This window comes from Cyprinodon tularosa, unplaced genomic scaffold (assembly GCF_016077235.1).
Source record: "Cyprinodon tularosa strain WSP-4 unplaced genomic scaffold, ASM1607723v1 ctg632, whole genome shotgun sequence".
NCBI lineage: Eukaryota > Metazoa > Chordata > Actinopteri > Cyprinodontiformes > Cyprinodontidae > Cyprinodon > Cyprinodon tularosa.
In genome coordinates this window covers 347,926-367,168 of record NW_024039377.1, presented here as the reverse complement: position 1 = coordinate 367,168, position 19,243 = coordinate 347,926, and the positions used below count along the sequence as shown (strand labels likewise).

The 19,243-nt window shown below is 39.7% G+C and overlaps 1 protein-coding gene across 1 annotated transcript in view; it reads left to right on the top strand.

Annotated features, from left to right (window-relative positions):
* The window catches only part of LOC119798660 (glypican-1-like), a 96,759-nt gene extending 94,020 nt beyond the window's left edge, over window positions 1-2,739 (top strand). The window contains exon 11 of the mRNA XM_038308217.1: window positions 562-2,739. Within this exon, the coding sequence (XP_038164145.1) occupies window positions 562-776 (215 nt within the window). The 3' untranslated portion in view covers window positions 777-2,739. The remainder of the gene's footprint in view (window positions 1-561) is intronic.
* The last annotated feature ends 16,504 nt before the right edge of the window (window positions 2,740-19,243 follow it).

Here is a 19,243-nt window from a genome sequence, read left to right as displayed (position 1 = left end):
GTCAAATGTGGTTAAATCAAAAAACTGATTCTCAGACATTTGAATAATTAATGTTATAACAGGATAATTGTTTTTACTGTACTTTTTTATTTATCTATTTGCAACAGCAGCAACAGTTATATACACATATATTTCAGAAGTGTGACGTTATGGCGATTCTACCTTACCAACACCATACTGAACACTTAGCTTAGCTTTGTGGCGCTTCCCCTCTGACCAGAATGGATCATAAAAATTTTAAAATATGTATTATTGGAGGCGATCCATACAAAGCCCCTGCCAACTTTTTTCAACACATTTCTTCAACTCACAGGCTTATACATATATCTTATGCACAACCTGTCCTCACTCACAAGAGAAAGTCTGAAAGCATTTTAAAACTCAGATGCCTATCTGTATTTCACACCTGGCTGGGTTATTGCATTGCTCAGAAAATGTATTGCAAGATGTCTTCTCTGTTTTCTGAAGTTTTAGAAGAGGGAAGTTAATTTAAAGATCTATAAACTTTAAATACCAAACACATGATAAACACAGAGACACCAATCTATGCTTGTGTTGTAGGTGATGATGTGAGCGGATCAGGAAGTGGCTTGTGTGCAGATGAACTGTGCTCCCGGGGGCCACGCCTTATTGTCCCAGTGACGGAAAGACCCATAGTCTATGCCTACCCACCAAGGAACAAGGAAGTGAGAAGTTCAGTGTCACAAAGCCTCCCTTCAATCAGCATCCTCTTGCTTCCACTGGTCATCCTGCTGCTCCAACGATATTTGATATGAAACTCTTCTTACTGGGACTGAGATTGGGACATGGGGGACTGGAGAGTTTTAAAATGGATGGAGGAAATGTTGGGGGTTGGCTACTTTCCCATTAGTAAGCAAATAAAAGAGATCATAACAAAATCACTCAATAGACTTTCTTTGGTTTTAAACACCACCCACTAGTAATCAGCCGTGTTTCTGTTCTTCTCTTTAATTTGCCCATATTCTACGCCACTGTTAGAGTTCGTCTTTTGCTAATATGTTTTTTTCTAGTGTTTAAGTTTCCTGAAATAATATTTTCACCTTAGACATTAAAGGCCTATACTGCTAATGGTACTATAGATTTTGACTTGATGGGAAGAAGGGGAAAGGAGCGTTATGGCAGCCCCTTTTTGCACATTTGATCACCACTTAAAATGTGTAGGTTTAATTTATTTAATTTTATATTAGAATTTATTAGTAGGGAACTAATTGAAATAATCAAATTCTGTTTCCAAAAGCAAATGACACAAACTAGATATTTAAAAAATCTATTTTTAGAATGGATAATCTGAACGTCATGACCCATTAGACCTGTCAATGCATTAGGCTTTGCGGTGTTATCACATATAATCTCTCTCTGTGGGGGATGTGAGCTCATGCCATCAGCACTCTCCATCAGTTTATCTTTAATCTGCAATAAAACTTGTCACAATATTCCCACAGACAATTTTCTTCTACTGAGGGGAGCAATGCATCCTGTCTTCCATTCCATACACCCACCACTCCCCTTGCTCCCACCACTTCCAACTCCCCCCCCCCACTCACGTGTAGCATTAACATGAAGTCCAATTTAAAACAATGTGCTCACATGACTGGATAGCCTCAGCTGACACAGAGTGGGAAAGAGTAATTAGTTTTACGCCAGCCCATGTGATAGCAGAAATGTACGCAGAAGCAGAAACACATATTTCCTGCAGCACTTTGTTCATAAATTTCCTGATTTTCACAGCAGGTCAGTTAAATATGCAGAGAATTTTAGTGCTACAGGGTTCGTATGTAAGTGTAGCAAGGATCATGTTCACGCTCAAGGCAAACAATGCACGTTTCTAGAATATAACATTTTAATGCAGTGTACATATTTTGATTGCTTTTTTGCTTTCTTGGGGAAAGAATCCAATTTGCTCTCCCTCTTCTGTATGTTTGCATAATCTGTTTGCCGTTTCTTTCCTTGCACGTTGCCACAAAAGTGCTGTTACCCAATCCGTCGCCTCTCTACCACATTTTTTTTGTTTTCGCTCATCAGTTGTAATTACCTGTAGAAGTTTGCTTAATGATGGCAAGATAAAGATAACAATAACAGTGCTTTATTTTGTTATTCTTACTGGAAATGTTTTGGGAAAACATTGCAATACCATTTCTTGATGACATACTAGGGAGACATCATGTAACACATTTATTTTCAAGACAAAGTCACAGGGCTCAGTTCAGATTAATTTACTGTGCAGGATAAGAGGACAGTTTCATGTATGTAAGAGTTCATTGCCGAAATGTGAATGTGTGTTTTCGTCTGTGACTGACAAAGCGAAGCGGGGACAAACTTAAGGGTCTGAATAAATCATGTATGGATGATACAGAGAGCATTTTTTTTTTAAACATTCTAGTTTATTACAATTGCTCCGGTCTCATGATGCATCACAGTGCACTGTTAAACTGACGGCAATTGGAGATTTATAAAGTCTATTTTTCAAAAATAGCATTTTCAACCACTGCTGTAATAGATCACATTATGTATTGGTGACTTATGTACAGTCAGGTTAGTATATGACAGCAAGATGAAAATAGAAGAATTAAACTGATGCATTTTTCAATATGTCATTACTCCAGACGGGACAGTTCATGGAAATTCATGTTAAAAACATTATTCTATATGCACCTAGATTGCTGGAAATATTTCAACTTCATTTGGGCTCTGTTAGATTAAAGACATTTTTTTTCCTTATGTGTTAATAATAGTCTCTCAGATGATATTTTAATTGTTTTCTTTTCAGAAAAAAGAGCTTTATTAATGAATGAGTTGTTGCTGTTTGTCTGTGTGTTTTTCTCTCTTTGTCCCTGGACAGGAAATGTGCCTGTGACTGCCTATGATCATTTGGGGTCAATTTAAAGATAAAGGGAGAATTTACAGGTGCTGGTCATAAAATTAGAATATCATGAAAAAGTAGATTGATTTCAGTAATTCCATTTAAAAAGTGAAACTTGTATATTATATTCATACATTACATACAAACTCATATATTTCAGATGTTTATTTTGTTTAATTTTGATGATTACAAATGACAACAAATGAAAATCTCAAATTCATCATATCAGAAAATTAGAATATTGTGAAAAGGTTCAAAATTGATGGCCCCTGGTGCCACACTCTAATCAGCTAATTAACTCAAACCACCTGCAAAAGCCTTTAAATGGTCTTTCAGTCTAGTTCTATAGGCTACACAATCATGGGGAAGACTGCTGACTTGACAGTTGTCCAAAAGACGACCATCGACACCTTGCACAAGGAGGGCAAGACACAAAAGGTCATCGCTAAAGAGGCTGGCTGTTCACAGAGCTCAGTGTCCAAGCACATTAATAGAGAGGCGAAGGGAAGGAAAAGATGTGGTCGAAAAAAGTGTACAAGCAAGAGAGATAACCGCACCCTGGAGAGGATTGTGAAACAAAACCCATTCAAAAATGTGGGGGAGATTCACAAAGAGTGGACTGCAGCTGGAGTGAGTGCTTCAAGAACCACCACACACAGACGTATGAAAGACATGGGTTTCTGCTGTCGCATTCCTTGTGTCAAGCCACTCTTGAACCACAGACAGCGTCAGAAGCGTCTAAAGAGAAACAGGACTGGACTGCTGGTGAGTGGTCCAAAGTCATGTTCTCTGATGAAAGTAAATTTTGCATTTCCTTTGGAAATCAAGGTCCCAGAGTCTGGAGGAAAAGAAGAGAGGCACTTCATCCACGTTGCTTGAAGTCCAGTGTAAAGTTTCCACAGTCAGTGATGGTTTGGGGTGCCATGTCATCTGCTGGTGTTGGTCCATTGTGTTTTCTGAGGTCCAGGGTCAACGCAGCCACATACCAGGAAGTTTTAGAGCACTTCATGCTTCCTGCAGCTGACCAACTTTTTGGAGATGCAGATTTCATTTTCCAACAGGACTTGGCACCTGCACACAGTGCCAAAGCTACCAGTACCTGGTTGAAGGACCATGGTATCCCTGTTCTTAATTGGCCAGCAAACTCTCCTGACCTTAACCCCATAGAAAATCTATGGGGTATTGTGAAGAAGAAGATGCAATACACCAGACCCAACAATTCAGAAGAGCTAAAAGCCACTATTAGAGCAACCTGGGCTATCATAACACCTGAGCAGTGCCACAGACTGATCGACTCCATGCCACGCCGCATTGCTGCAGTAATACAGGCCAAAGGAGGCCCAACTAAATACTGAGTGCTGTACATGCTAATACTTTTTATGTTCATACTTTTCAGTTGGCCAACATTTCTATAAATCCTTTGTTTTTTATTGGTCTTCAGTAATATTCTAATTTTCTGATATGATGAATTTGAGATTTTCATTTGTTGTCATTTGTAATCATCAAAATTAAACAAAATAAACATCTGAAATATATGAGTTTGTATGTAATGTATGAATATAATATACAAGTTTCACTTTTTAAATGGAATTACTGAAATCAATCTACTTTTTCATGATATTCTAATTTTATGACCAGCACCTGTATGTTGGTTTATGTGGACAAAAGGGAATTATTTTAACAGAAAATGAGTAGCACAAGGGTCTCTGTTTGTGACTGGGAATATATGTGAACAACCTAATAAAAATAAGATATTACTCAGACTGTCATGGTGACACTCTAGCTCAAAGACAACCCTTTGACTTTAGAATGACTAATTTAATTTCAGTAACTCCCTCACAATGTCATCAGCTGAAATTTGCATAGCCCCCAACAAACCTTGTCTCTCGCTTCCATTTTCTGATCACATTAGTTTGCTCTCCTTGTCCTCCTACCCTTTACCAAAACATGCACTTTTATGAAGCCACTAAATGGCATTGTCTGCACAAAGACATGAGAAGGTACTCGATCAATAAGAAAGTCAACACCGTCACGGAACTGCTATTGATTTGGGAATGTTTGTATGCAGATAGATGTGGCCCGGCATGTTGACTCCTGTTTGAGGATAGTGATAAAGTGTAAACATGAAAGCTCTAGAGTGGAAGAGGAAGCTTGACAAAAGTTTGCACTGTTCTCAGGTCAGCATGTATTCCTCGACCCAGCCTCTAGTCTCAGATGCTTGGTTCCTTGCAAAAATATTCATACCTCATGAATTTTTCCACATTTGTCACTTTATAAACACTATTTTTTTTTCTATATATATATTTTTATGATAGACCAAAGCAACAAAAACAAATGTCACAAATCATCTAAAAATTTTGGTTCTCTTCTTCACAAATAAGAATATAAAGTATAAAGGTTTCCAGTGCCTGTTAGTGACTTCTGTTGTTGGGCCGTTTTTCTGGTGGAAGTTCAGTCAGATTGGTTGAACATTGCAACATGGAGTGTAAAGTCTTGGTACACATCTTTGTTGATTTATATGTTGATTGAATTCGGTCATTCTAGCACATAAAAATACTTTTATCTCAACCCTACCACTAAAACTTTAACTCTATATATTATTGTCATTGTTTTGCTGTTAGGTGACTCTTCAAATATTGTTATACATTCTTCTTCCTATTTTGACTGGTTTCTCAATGCTTGCTCCCCATGACATGATGCTCCCATCACCATGCTTTATCAGGTGATTGGTATGTTCATGATGATGCACACTGTCGGCTCTCTGTCACACACTGTGGTTTGCATGTAGGCATTGTTCCCACCTGACCAGAGTGCTCTTTTCCACTTGTTTGTTCAGGACTTAATGCAAAATGTTGATTTTTTTTTCAGTGGTTCTCTACCTGCCTCTATTGTATGAAAAATTTTGCAGCGCACTTATGTTGGCAAAAGTTTAATTCATTAGTTCCATCTGACAAATGAGGTCCTCTGAGCTGAGAACCTTAAAAGAGTGTGTCTTAAAGGTATCAATGTATGAGAAAAATATATGCTTTGTTTCTTGTTTAGGTTCACTTTTATTTTGTTTTTATCAGATATCTATTGAGAGTTTGTTCCTATGGTGAAAACAGGTGCAACAAACAGCTGGAGGAATATCTATAACAACATGTCTCATTTGCTGTTGTACCTGAATTATTGTGTCAATTATATACATTGTAAGATTTTCAAATTTTCAGTGTCTTTTCTCTTTAATCAAATTGAAATCATAAGAAGTTGGGCAATTGCATGTTAAGGCGTGCTAAGGCAAGTTTATATAGCATAGTTGTGCTATGTTATGCTGCACATGAGAGTAACAAAAAGAAAGAAAAGTACCTGTACGCAGCAGCCTTCAGGTATACAAAATAAAAAGAAACGAGAATCATTGAAATAAGATGATTATATATAAAAATTGATGAAATGATAAAACAAATAGGAATATTTTAAGATGCCTGAAAAGTTCAACAGAAAATGTAACTTATAAAGTTTGATTAGCACAATCAGATCAATTTGAGTTTCTGGATTTAGAGCAGCTGAGGGTTTCAGTGGTTTTACAGTTTTCTTGGTGTTTATTTCAGATTAAGGGAGCATAATAACTAAGCGTCAGAGCTTTCTCTCTTTGTTTGGTTCTGGTTCTGTGTATGTAAAGTAGATTTGAGACAGATGTCTGGATAGCTGGATACTGTTGGGAGCTGGAGAAGTTCCACCTTTCTCCAGCAGAGTCCGCCGTGGATCCTTCTGAGTGAGCCTCCTGCACAGCTGCAGCCCATCAAGATCATCAGAGGATCCACTATATAAGCTGTCTTCAGACCTTGCCTCAACGCCGCAGTGTTGATCCAGTTGGTCAGCGCCTAAGCCTAGATTCTCTGTGTAACTTTGTGAATTTGAATCCAGCCTGGATTCTAACTGTTGCCTTTGTCTTCCAGGAAACCAGTGTCTCCTCTGTGAAGCTCAGGAAGAGCTAACCTGCCGAGCCGACCCTCAGAGCCAAACCCGAAGAACCATTGAGAACTTCCATGCAGCTCAGAACTAAGAGCTGGAAAACCCAAAGCCAAGGTCTGTTCATAATTAGACGTGAGACGCTGAAGCAGCAAGCGGACTCTGCTGATCAACTCCTCTCCAGATCCCACAGTGACTCTCCTAGAGGTGGGGGGGAGATGGACTCTCCTGACCTTTCTTCTGTTCCTTCCGAGTACCATGACCTAGCCCCTGTCTTCAGTAAGGTCAGTGCGACGTCCCTACCTCCACACAGACCATATGACTGCGCCATTGATCTTTTACCTGGTGCACCACTACGTAGCAGCAGGTTGTATAACATTTCCAAGCCTGAAAGAGAGACCATGGAAAAATACATAAATGAATCATTAGCTGCAGGAATAATCCGCCCATCTTCTTCTCCTTTGGGCGCTGGGTTCTTCTTCGTTGGAAAGAAGGATGGCTCCCTGAGACCATGTATTGATAACCGAGGTTTGAACCAGATCACAGTTAAAAACAAATACCCACTTCCTCTACTCGCCTCTGCATTTGAACCTGTACAAGGAGCGACTGTTTTCTCTAAACTGGATTTAAGGAATGCTTACCATCTTCTCAGGATCCGAGAAGGAGATGAATGGAAAACAGCCTTCAAGACTCCATTGGGCCAATTCGAGTATTTGGTAATGCCTTTTGGTCTAACTAACGCTCCAGCCTGTTTCCAGGCCCTCGTGAACGATGTTCTCAGAGACTTTCTAAATGTGTTTGTTTTTGTCTATATTGACGACATACTCATTTACTCTAGGAACCTCGCCGAACATAAGAAACATGTCCTCCTTGTTTTACAGAGACTGCTGGAGAACAAGCTGTTCGTAAAGGCCGAGAAGTGCAAATTTCACCAGTCTTCAGTCACCTTTTTGGGGTTTGTGCTCGAGGGCGGCCGGGTAAAACCATCTGAGGACAAGATAAAGGCAGTGTTAGATTGGCCAGTTCCAGAGAACCGCAAACAACTACAGAGATTTCTGGGTTTTGCAAATTTTTATCGTCGTTTCATCAGGAACTATAGCCAAACCGGCCTTCCATTAACTTCTCTGACCTCTGTCAAACGCACTTTTCAGTGGACCCCTGAGGCGCAAGCTGCGTTTGATAAACTGAAATCTTTATTTTCCAGAGCACCTGTGCTAATGCAGCCTGACCCGGCTAAACAATTTATTCTCGAGGTGGACGCTTCAGATTCTGGAGTTGGAGCAGTCCTATCCCAGAGACTTGATTCGGATCAGAAGATCCACCCCTGTGCATTCTTCTCCCGTAGACTTTCTTCCGCCGAGCAGAATTACGATGTGGGAGACCGAGAGCTGCTGGCCATCAAACTAGCGTTGGAGGAATGGAGACATTGGCTGGAGGGAGCTGAGCATCCGGTTCTAGTATGGACTGACCACAAGAACCTGGCTTACATCCAGTCAACCAAGCAAGCTAATCCTCGTCAATCCAGGTGGTCCATCTTCTTCTCACGTTTTAATCTCATCATCTCCTACAGACCCGGATCCAAAAATGTCAAACCCGATTCTCTCTCTCGTCTTTACTCCGTCGATCATCCCGAGACGCCTGAACCAGTCCTCCCGGCTTCCTGCACTGTGGGAGTGGTAAACTGGGAAATCACTGACCTTATCAACTCCGCCCTGGCTACTGAACCCGACCCAGGTAACGGTCCCACTAACCGAACCTATGTGCCATCTTCCGTCAGGTCCCGTCTCATCCAATGGATGCACGCTGCCAAGTTTTCTGCTCATCCGGGAGTCAGTAGAACTATTGCCTTGATCTCAAGACGCTTCTGGTGGCCCACCCTCCATAGAGATGTCAAGGAGTATGTGTTGGCTTGCTCCACTTGTGCCCGTAATAAAGCCTCACATCAACCTCCTTCTGGCCTGCTTCAGCCGCTTCCGGTTCCCTCGCGCCCTTGGTCCCATATTGCTATTGACTTTGTCACCGGCCTCCCCGTTTCTCGAGGTATGTCCACCATTTTCACCATTGTTGACCATTTTTCAAAGGCCTGCCATCTCATTGCCCTTAGGAAACTCCCCACGGCCTTCCAGACTGCCCAGCTCCTCGTCAAACACGTCTTTCGATTACACGGCATTCCCCAAGAGATCCTCTCGGATCGGGGACCTCAGTTCATATCCCAGGTTTGGAAAGCATTCTGTTCTGCTCTCGGCTGTAAACCCTCTCTGACCTCAGGTTAACATCCACAATCAAACGGACAAACAGAGAGGATGAATCAGCAGCTGGAATCAACCCTTCGTTGCCTCACCTCTAACAATCCCGTGGACTGGAGTCAATTTCTCACTTGGATCGAATACGCACACAACTCCCTCAAATCTGCTTCCACTGGTCAATCCCCCTTTCAGGTTAGTCTCGGTTATCAACCTCCACTTTTCCCCGCAGACGAGAGAGAGATTTCGGTCCAGTCAGTAAACCAACACATCCGACGCTGTCAGAAGATCTGGAGAGAAACCATCACCACCCTCAACCGATCTTCAGATACCAACAAACGCTTCGCTGATTCCAGGAGACGTCCCGCCCCCGAGTACAAAGAAGGCCAAGAGGTATGGCTGTCCACTCGAGACATTCCCCTTAAGGGGATGTCTCGAAAACTCTCGCCCAGATTCATAGGTCCCTACAAGATCTCCCGAGTTATCAGTCCTTCAGCCGTCCGCCTCCAACTGCCTCAGTCTCTCCGGATTCACGCAACCTTCCACGTGTCCCAAGTCAAACCTGTTGTCTCGAGCTCTCTGTGCCCGCCTTCCGACTCCCCACCACCCGCCCTGGAGGTCGATGATCATCCAGCCTTCACCGTTCGACGCATCGTGGACTCCCGTCGACGAGGTCGCGGCTGGCAGTACCTCGTCGACTGGGAGGGCTAAGGACCGGAGGATCGCCAGTGGGTTCCGGGCTCGTACATCCTCGATCCTGCCCTTATCGAGGAGTACGAGCGTTCCTGCCCTTCGACCTCTTCCGGACCGCCAAGGGGCGGTCGTTGAGGGGGGGGGGTACTGTTGGGAGCTGGAGAAGTTCCACCTTTCTCCAGCAGAGTCCGCCGTGGATCTTTCTGAGTGAGCCTCCTGCACAGCTGCAGCCCATCAAGATCATCAGAGGATCCACTATATAAGCTGTCTTCAGACCTTGCCTCAATGCCGCAGTGTTGATCCAGTTGGTCAGCGCCTAAGCCTAGATTCTCTGTGTAACTTTGTGAATTTGAATCCAGCCTGGATTCTAACTGTTGCCTTTGTCTTCCAGGAAACCAGTGTCTCCTCTGTGAAGCTCGGGAAGAGCTAACCTGCCGAGCCGACCCTCAGAGCCAAACCCGAAGAACCATTGAGAACTTCCATGCAGCTCAGAACTAAGAGCTGGAAAACCCAAAGCCAAGGTCTGTTCATAATTAGACGTGAGACGCTGAAGCAGCAAGCGGACTCTGCTGATCAACTCCTCTCCAGATTCCACAGTGACTCTCCCAAAGCTAACCTCAAGAACCCACAAGGTACAATCAGCAATCATCCTGAAATCTAGCTCCAGCTAGCAACGCTAACTGAACTGTCTCTCACGCAGACTCCGGTGAACCAGTGTCCAAGCCCCGAGCAAGAACCAGTACATTCTGTGTGCCAGTATCTAAATAAACTTGTTGAACTTTTATTCCTGTGTCCGTCAGTGGTGTTCTGCATATTTGGGTCGCTCTTTGAGAACCCATCATGACAGATACACTGATAGCAGGTCTGGAATGTCTTTTTGAGCTAGTTCTTTCAATGATTCTTCGACTAACAGAAGTGTTTTAAAGTCCATTCTCTAAGAGACAAGAGTCAGTGTCACGATTTTGATACTGAAGTGATGTGTTCCACTTTCTTAGTTTTGGTGATTATGTGGACAGCAGGATTCTGGATCAACTGCAGCTGTCTGGTCAACTGTTTAGGCAGACCTGGCAGGACACTATTCTACTAATGATACACGTGTAAGTTAGTTTTCCTGGGTCCTGCTGAGACATTAGTCCTTTAATCCTTGATATACATGGGTGATAAAAGGCACACATATTGTCTTTGTGTGCCTCCGAAGGTTCAGGTCTGAGCCAGCAACATGTATTATAAGATAAGAGCTTATAATAACAATAAAGTTACTTTTGGTTCAATAATGAAAAACATTTTTTTTTTCTTTTTTTAAAACTTGATCCTAAGTTAAGGTTAAATAATCATTAAACAGTCATAACCACTGAACAAGTTCACAGAAATAAATGCTGGACTTATCCAGAGTTGTGAGCAAGGGATATTTATAATATATGGATTGAAATTTAGCAACTTTCAATGGTATTCTAATTTATTAAAATGCACTTGTCCTAACTCAAACTAACTCCACAAATGAGACAAAATGAATGCATAAGTGAGTTGTTTTTGAGAAGAGATATGAATGTTCATTGAACTGAGCACGCCATCTGCTCAAGTTGTTTTGGTGGAGCGCAATAGGGAATTCTGCTACCTGTAAAGGGTTATTGTTTTTTCAGGGATAATATCAGATGAGACAGATGCTGTTAATTGCTGTCACTTTGCAAACGGCCACATGCTCAGAGCACATTAAATGAGTTTTCATGTTTCCGTGTAAAAGACTGCAGAACTCCAAGACCTCTTGGGATCATATTGGAGATTTTCACAAACAGAAATTAAACTGAGGAAATGCACCAAATACAAACCACACTCTAATATCATCTGCACACAAAAGTTTTAAATAGTCAGGTCCATTGAGTAAAAAGTGGTTACAATTGTTAAATATATGATCCAAATTAGTGTGTAATGTGCATTTTACATCTCTAAAAACAAAAAGGAAGAGAACCAAAAGAAAGCTTTGGTAGTCTACAATTACTGATTTTTGCCACAGTTTTTGATAAGTAGATAGAAATGTTTATAGCCCTCTTTAAAATCTGAAACACGACTTATTCTTAAATCTTCACAGTTACAACTTGAACTCATCCATAAAATGCATTTTGTCAGGTTGGGTGGAGGCTTTGAGGACCCGAATGCAGAGATGAGTAGACAGAGAAGAGTTTTGCTGATTTAATTAAGGACTAACAGGCAACTGAGGCAAAATCCAGAAAAACGCAAAAATACTGAAAACCAAAGAAGACAATTCTAATACACTTGGGGAGAAAGAGATGAGGAAGCAACAAAACAAAAACAAGAAACCGGCAAACAGGAACTTCAGAGGTGGTGTATATATGGGGAACAAAACAACGGATGGGCTAATGAGCTGATATGGAGCAGGTGTGAATAGGACAACTAGGAGGGAGCCATGGGGAATGAACAGGAACAATGGGACAACTGAGAGTAACTTAAAAAAATGCAACACAGCTTAAATATAACACAAAATGGAAAAGAAATCAAAGACCAACAAAACAGGATGACATTCATTACTGAAACAAACTCAAAAAGAAAATTAAAAAAGAAGTCCAAGAGGGAAGACCCATAACACTGGATGTAAACTAGAGCAACAGAGAGTACATAAAGAACTACCAAACAGAAAAAAAAAACAACTACAGAGAGCAGAACCCTGGCACATTAATTTGCCTGGCTTTTCTAATATTTCAAACTTTTCTTCCTTCTACTCCTTTACTTGGTAAATTCTGTTCCCTTTGTTTAGATAATAGTCCTTAAATCATCCAAAACATTATATTTCTGCTGTACATTAAGCAGACTCCAGGATAGACATTTTTTTCTCAAATGCACCAGCCTTGTTTAGATGTTCCATTTGCAAATTTTCATCAAAATCAGCAGGGGGAAGTAGTTTTGATGACTCATGCATGAGGTTAATTCTTGAGCAGGCGTTGTACCCTGAAGGTCTTTTTCTGTTTTGATTTGCATTTCACAGTTCATAGTTCTCTAAACAGTTCTCTCAGGAGGTTTTAATTATCTTCAGTCTGCACTTGATTTGATATTGATCTTTAACTATCATGTATCTGTAAATAAATCCTAAAACAGAGGAGATAAAAAAAAACTATAGCACTCTGCATATTATCTTATTTTCTCCCTTACTGTATTAAAGATTTAATGACAGACTAGTGGTGATTGCTGTAAATCTTGCCTTTGACAGTCCTCTTCTTCTTCTATGTGAATCCTACAGATATGCTTTCTCCTTTTCAGACACAATTAATTTTGAAACACAAATTAAATATGAATTATCATTCATTTTATACAATTTAATGAAATCTTTAATCTATGCTGAACTAGCTAAACAACTTATTTGTACCAAAGAGGTGTAACCTTGTCAGAAGTACACTATGATAGAGCATTATACCCATTGAGGAATGTGATTACCAATTTACTCATGCACTCTTTGCAAGTGTTATGCATTTAGAAAGAGGCACAGTTTCAGCTCCTGATTGTGTCTGAAATCTCTGTTTCCTTCTTAACACACCACTGCACAAACACATAGCTCACACTCAGGCTTCTGGCCTTCACTTTGCCCTCTGGTTCTCAACACTTTTATGAGTAACTGTCTTACACTAACACATGACCTCAAATTTTTAAATATAAACACAAAGGTAAAATACTCATCCATGTAACATTAGTTCACCACATGTCCTTATTTTCTTTATTCACAACAGTATAGTGTCAGGCCTAGATTTTAAAGCAAAAAAAGAAATATTCTTTTAAATGTAATGGTGCATTACTGAAAGGACCTAATAGATATCAATACTCAGCAACACAGACCTTTAGAAAAGTATTTACACCTCTTAAAAATGTTCCCTTTTTATGATGTTACAACTAAACTCCAAGGTATGTAATAGAGATTTTTATGATAAATGTTAAACAGATGGTGGTACATTAGTATGGAGAAAGAGAATGAATGTTACAGTTTCACAGTTTTAGTTCATACATTCTGATACTCTTAAATTAAGTCTTATGCATCCAATGATCTTCAGAAGTGACCAAGTTAGCTAACAAAGAGCACCTGTGTAATTTAATGTCAGTATAGAGCTGTGCTTTAAAGACCTCTGAGGTTTGCCACTAAACAAGCAGCAGCATAAGGCAGCTTTAAGGTCAAATAAAAACAGAAGACAGGTTGCAGAGGTCTTTTGTATTCAAAGGTTGAATTTAGAAAAAAAGTCAGGTAACAAAATATTACCCCAAATCTTGCATGGAATATTTTCCTGAATCACTATTAACCACATGATCTGAAAAAAGAAAATGGTATAATTTAAGTGCAACCCTAAAACCGTGCAATGCCATCAAAAATGTGCCACAAACTATGTAGAATTCACTCAAAGAAAGTGCTCTGGTTAGGTGAGACTAAAATTAAACATTTGGTCCAAAAGTGAAAATTTTGTGTGTGGTGAAAAACTAACATTGTACATTCCAGTATCTCCTCCATTATGTAAAAAAAAAAAAGTTGCTGGGTAGCCATGTTAGGATGCGTTCCTTTCAGCAGCAAAGGGAAAGCTCTTCCAGGTTCAGAGTTAAATGGAACATTTAAAGAGTAAACTACAGGGCAACACTGGAAGATGTAAAACTCAAGTGGAGTTTCACTTTCCATAATATGCTCTTCATTTAATATGACAAAGCTATATAAGCTTGACCTTAGTTGTCTTGTCAGATGTCTACATAGATGTTGTCTCATCAACAAAGGCAACCCCAGTCCATTCCATTAAATTGTGCACACTGCCATCTTCTGGCTGCATAGAACTGTTATTACCGACAGAGACAACCTTGGTCCTTTTCATAAAATTGTTCACACTACCACCTTCTGGAAGATTGATTTTATCACAAAATAAAATGTATTTGTTTGTGAAAGCAGCCAGGACAGATAAGGAATTAAAACATGTTTATCATACAGTTCAAGGTGACTTAAAAGTATTAGATTGAGTAAAAGTTAATTGACAAATGTAAGATTTAGCCAACACAAAAAGGAGTGTAGTTGCTGCCATTTGTTCAAAATAGACATCATATTTCTGACTACCTTTGTGATCAGAGACTCAGCAGCATATACAGACAAACTGACTAAAATGTAACAACTGAATTTTCTCTGGGAGCTACAAATATTAGAAAATGAAATACATTGAGAAATTCTGAAGGGACAAGGCCGGATGTGCAGTTTTCTCTCACTGTGGTTAATTGGCTCATTACCCATGTGGGGGGAAGTGGGGTCAAGGAGTAGAGAAAGACAACTCTTCCAATATCAAACTTTGCTGTTTTTGTGTTTATTTTTGTTGTTTTCATTTTATTTTCTTGTTTTTTCCTACTCGTGTTTGGAGCACAAATTTTCTATTCTCCAAGGAAGCTGCCCTTTTCAAAAACTAAACTATGTAACTTGAGAGAGTCATATCTTTGCTGAATGAGTCATGTGACCCAAACTGGCGTTTTACAGCAGTGAGCTCTTAAAGGAATAGTACACCCAAAACATGATTAGCCTTCATTTTCTACTCACCCCCATGCTGAACAACACTCTGGAGTACTTTTTTGATATCTCAAATGCATCTGGAGATCTGGGAGGCTTCTTATTGTCTGCTGACATTAAAATTATGGAGGTCTATGGTGCCCGAGGCAGAAAGGTCCATAAAAGTCCACAAAAAACGTGTCAATATTCCTCCATACTGCTCGTCCAATGTATTCCAAGTGTCCTGAGTGGGTAGCGTCCATCATTTACTCGAAACAAAGTCATTTAGAATGTTTTTAGAGCTTAAACAGTAGTGTATAGGATTTCCTAAAAGCGTGCGCCTGCGAGTTCACCAGCCTACAGAAACCGCGGCAGACCAAACCAGATGAAAGTGCGCATTCAGCACGGCAAAGAACTCATGCTCTTCCTCAACACTGAAGTCCTCAGACATTTTTCTTTCGTTGTTTCTTTCTTTGCACAGGTAAACAGCAAATTTCTTCTTCTACGCTTGCATTATCAAGAGCAGACGCTGAATGCGCACTTTCATCTGGCTTGGTCTGCCGCAGTTTCCGTAGGCTCGTGAACTCGCAGGCGCACGCTTTTAGGAAATCCTATAAACTACTGTTTATGCTCTAAAAACATTCTAAATGACTTTGTTTTGAGTAAATTATGGACGCTACCAACTCAGGACACTTGGAATACATTGGACGAGCAGTATGGAGGAATATTGACACGTTTTTCGTGGACTTTTATGGACCTTTCTGCCTCGGGCACCATAGACCTCCATTATTTGAATGTCAGCAGACAGCAAGAAGCCTCCCAGATCTCCAGATGCATTTGAGATATCAAAAAAGTACTCAAGAGTGTTGTTCAGCTTGGGGGTGAGTAGAAAATGAAGGCTAACCATGTTTTGGGTGTACTATTCCTTTAAACACCAGAACTGACTTAGCTAAAAGTTGGTGAAAGAGATATGACATTTATCATAATGTTCCAATTTTGAGTTGCCATTCCATAAAATATTTTTCCAAATGTCTTGGGAAGCAGAAGATTCATTTAATTTATTTAATATTTCTTTTGTGTTTTTCTTGTTCAGTTGCATTTTTTTGTCCTGGAACTCATTTACCATTTTATTTCCTGCGGTTAAATGATTAAATCTGACCCTCATTTGAAGAGACTGGTAGATTTAGGTCATGATACATTGCCTTTTGAAAGCATTGATAACATGAAGATCTTTTTATGATCTTCATGTTATCAACAGGTAATGTTTGTGTTATTCCTGACTCCACGGGTCTGGCAGAAGCACTGGGTGAGGCTCATAAGAAAAACAAAAATTGTGATTAAAATACAAACAAGATTCATCATAATTAAATAATATATTTATGAAATTATACTTTTAATGATAATACAGGTGCTGGTCATAAAATTAGAATATCATGAAAAAGTAGATTGATTTCAGTAATTCCATTTAAAAAGTGAAACTTGTATATTATATTCATACATTACATACAAACTCATATATTTCAGATGTTTATTTTGTTTAATTTTGATGATTACAAATGACAACAAATGAAAATCTCAAATTCATCATATCAGAAAATTAGAATATTGTGAAAAGGTTCAAAATTGATGGCCCCTGGTGCCACACTCTAATCAGCTAATTAACTCAAACCACCTGCAAAAGCCTTTAAATGGTCTTTCAGTCTACTTCTATAGGCTACACAATCATGGGGAAGACTGCTGACTTGACAGTTGTCCAAAAGACGACCATCGACACCTTGCACAAGGAGGGCAAGACACAAAAGGTCATCGCTAAAGAGGCTGGCTGTTCACAGAGCTCAGTGTCCAAGCACATTAATAGAGAGGCGAAGGGAAGGAAAAGATGTGGTCGAAAAAAGTGTACAAGCAAGAGAGATAACCGCACCCTGGAGAGGATTGTGAAACAAAACCCATTCAAAAATGTGGGGGAGATTCACAAAGAGTGGACTGCAGCTGGAGTGAGTGCTTCAAGAACCACCACACACAGACGTATGAAAGACATGGGTTTCTGCTGTCGCATTCCTTGTGTCAAGCCACTCTTGAACCACAGACAGCGTCAGAAGCGTCTTGCCTGGGCTAAAGAGAAACAGGACTGGACTGCTGGTGAGTGGTCCAAAGTCATGTTCTCTGATGAAAGTAAATTTTGCATTTCCTTTGGAAATCAAGGTCCCAGAGTCTGGAGGAAAAGAAGAGAGGCACTTCATCCACGTTGCTTGAAGTCCAGTGTAAAGTTTCCACAGTCAGTGATGGTTTGGGGTGCCATGTCATCTGCTGGTGTTGGTCCATTGTGTTTTCTGAGGTCCAGGGTCAACGCAGCCACATACCAGGAAGTTTTAGAGCACTTCATGCTTCCTGCAGCTGACCAACTTTTTGGAGATGCAGATTTCATTTTCCAACAGGACTTGGCACCTGCACACAGTGCCAAAGCTACCAGTACCTGGTTGAAGGACCATGGTATCCCTGTTCTTAATTGGCCAGCAAACTCTCCTGACCTTAACCCCATAGAAAATCTATGGGGTATTGTGAAGAAGAAGATGCAATACACCAGACCCAACAATTCAGAAGAGCTAAAAGCCACTATTAGAGCAACCTGGGCTATCATAACACCTGAGCAGTGCCACAGACTGATCGACTCCATGCCACGCCGCATTGCTGCAGTAATACAGGCCAAAGGAGGCCCAACTAAATACTGAGTGCTGTACATGCTCATACTTTTCATGTTCATACTTTTCAGTTGGCCAACATTTCTATAAATCCTTTGTTTTTATTGGTCTTCAGTAATATTCTAATTTTCTGATATGATGAATTTGAGATTTTCATTTGTTGTCATTTGTAATCATCAAAATTAAACAAAATAAACATCTGAAATATATGAGTTTGTATGTAATGTATGAATATAATATACAAGTTTCACTTTTTAAATGGAATTACTGAAATCAATCTACTTTTTCATGATATTCTAATTTTATGACCAGCACCTGTATGTGTCTTTTTCTCACTCATAATAATTTACTTTTTTGAGCAAGTATCTTGGTTTTATTTTGGTTAAATGTCTCACTGGCTGTGCTTTACAAAGGGTTAGGCTTGGAGTAAAGTGAGTCATAAATTGCAACATGTCATGTTGGGCTCTTTTGAAACAACACACTTCTGTTGAAAAAAAAGAAAAGAAAAGAAAACCTAAATCAGCTAAACAAGTTGAGAAGAGTTGGCTTTTTAATGTTTACTCTCTTACTTCAACAATGTTTTGTGTAAAGTAATTCCTTCTTGCTGAATGATATTTTGGAGTTAATTATGCAGTTATAACAGAGTACAGCTAACTGCTCTGGAATTTTAAACCCAAATGTAATCTGTAGTTAACAGATTGATGTCAGGGGAAGTCATCTTCACGTCCAACAATATTATAACTTTAGGAGTGAGAATGTCAAAATTTGTTCATAAATAGAGGAGCTTTGTCCACTAAGATGGATGTGGGATTTGGATGGATGACAGTGAAATTACTTTAAAGTACCTCCTGGGAAAGTCTGACTTTAGCACTGCTGATTTGAGTGAAGATCTTATTATTATTTTTAATAATATGGATTATTTAAAAAGAACATCTTAAAAAAAGTATCAAGTCTTAACTGGAATCCAGATAAAGAAGATTTTAACTTAGCATTATCTTTTAAAAGAGCAGTTCAATTTTTCTAAAGATTTATTATGTAAAACAAAGAAAATCTAGATAACAAAAATCCCATAATACTTTGTTATTAATAATGAAACCAAGGTTTGTACGAAAAAGTTATCTTTTATTTATAAAGTAACATTTCCGTCCTGAATGAGTAAAGGTCTAATGCAATATCAGAGCCTTGTTAGTGTGGCTGAGATTAAATCTCCCCTATAAAACAACATCACACTGTTGATACTGATTAAGAGAAGGCTAATTTTGCTTAGCAGGTGGAG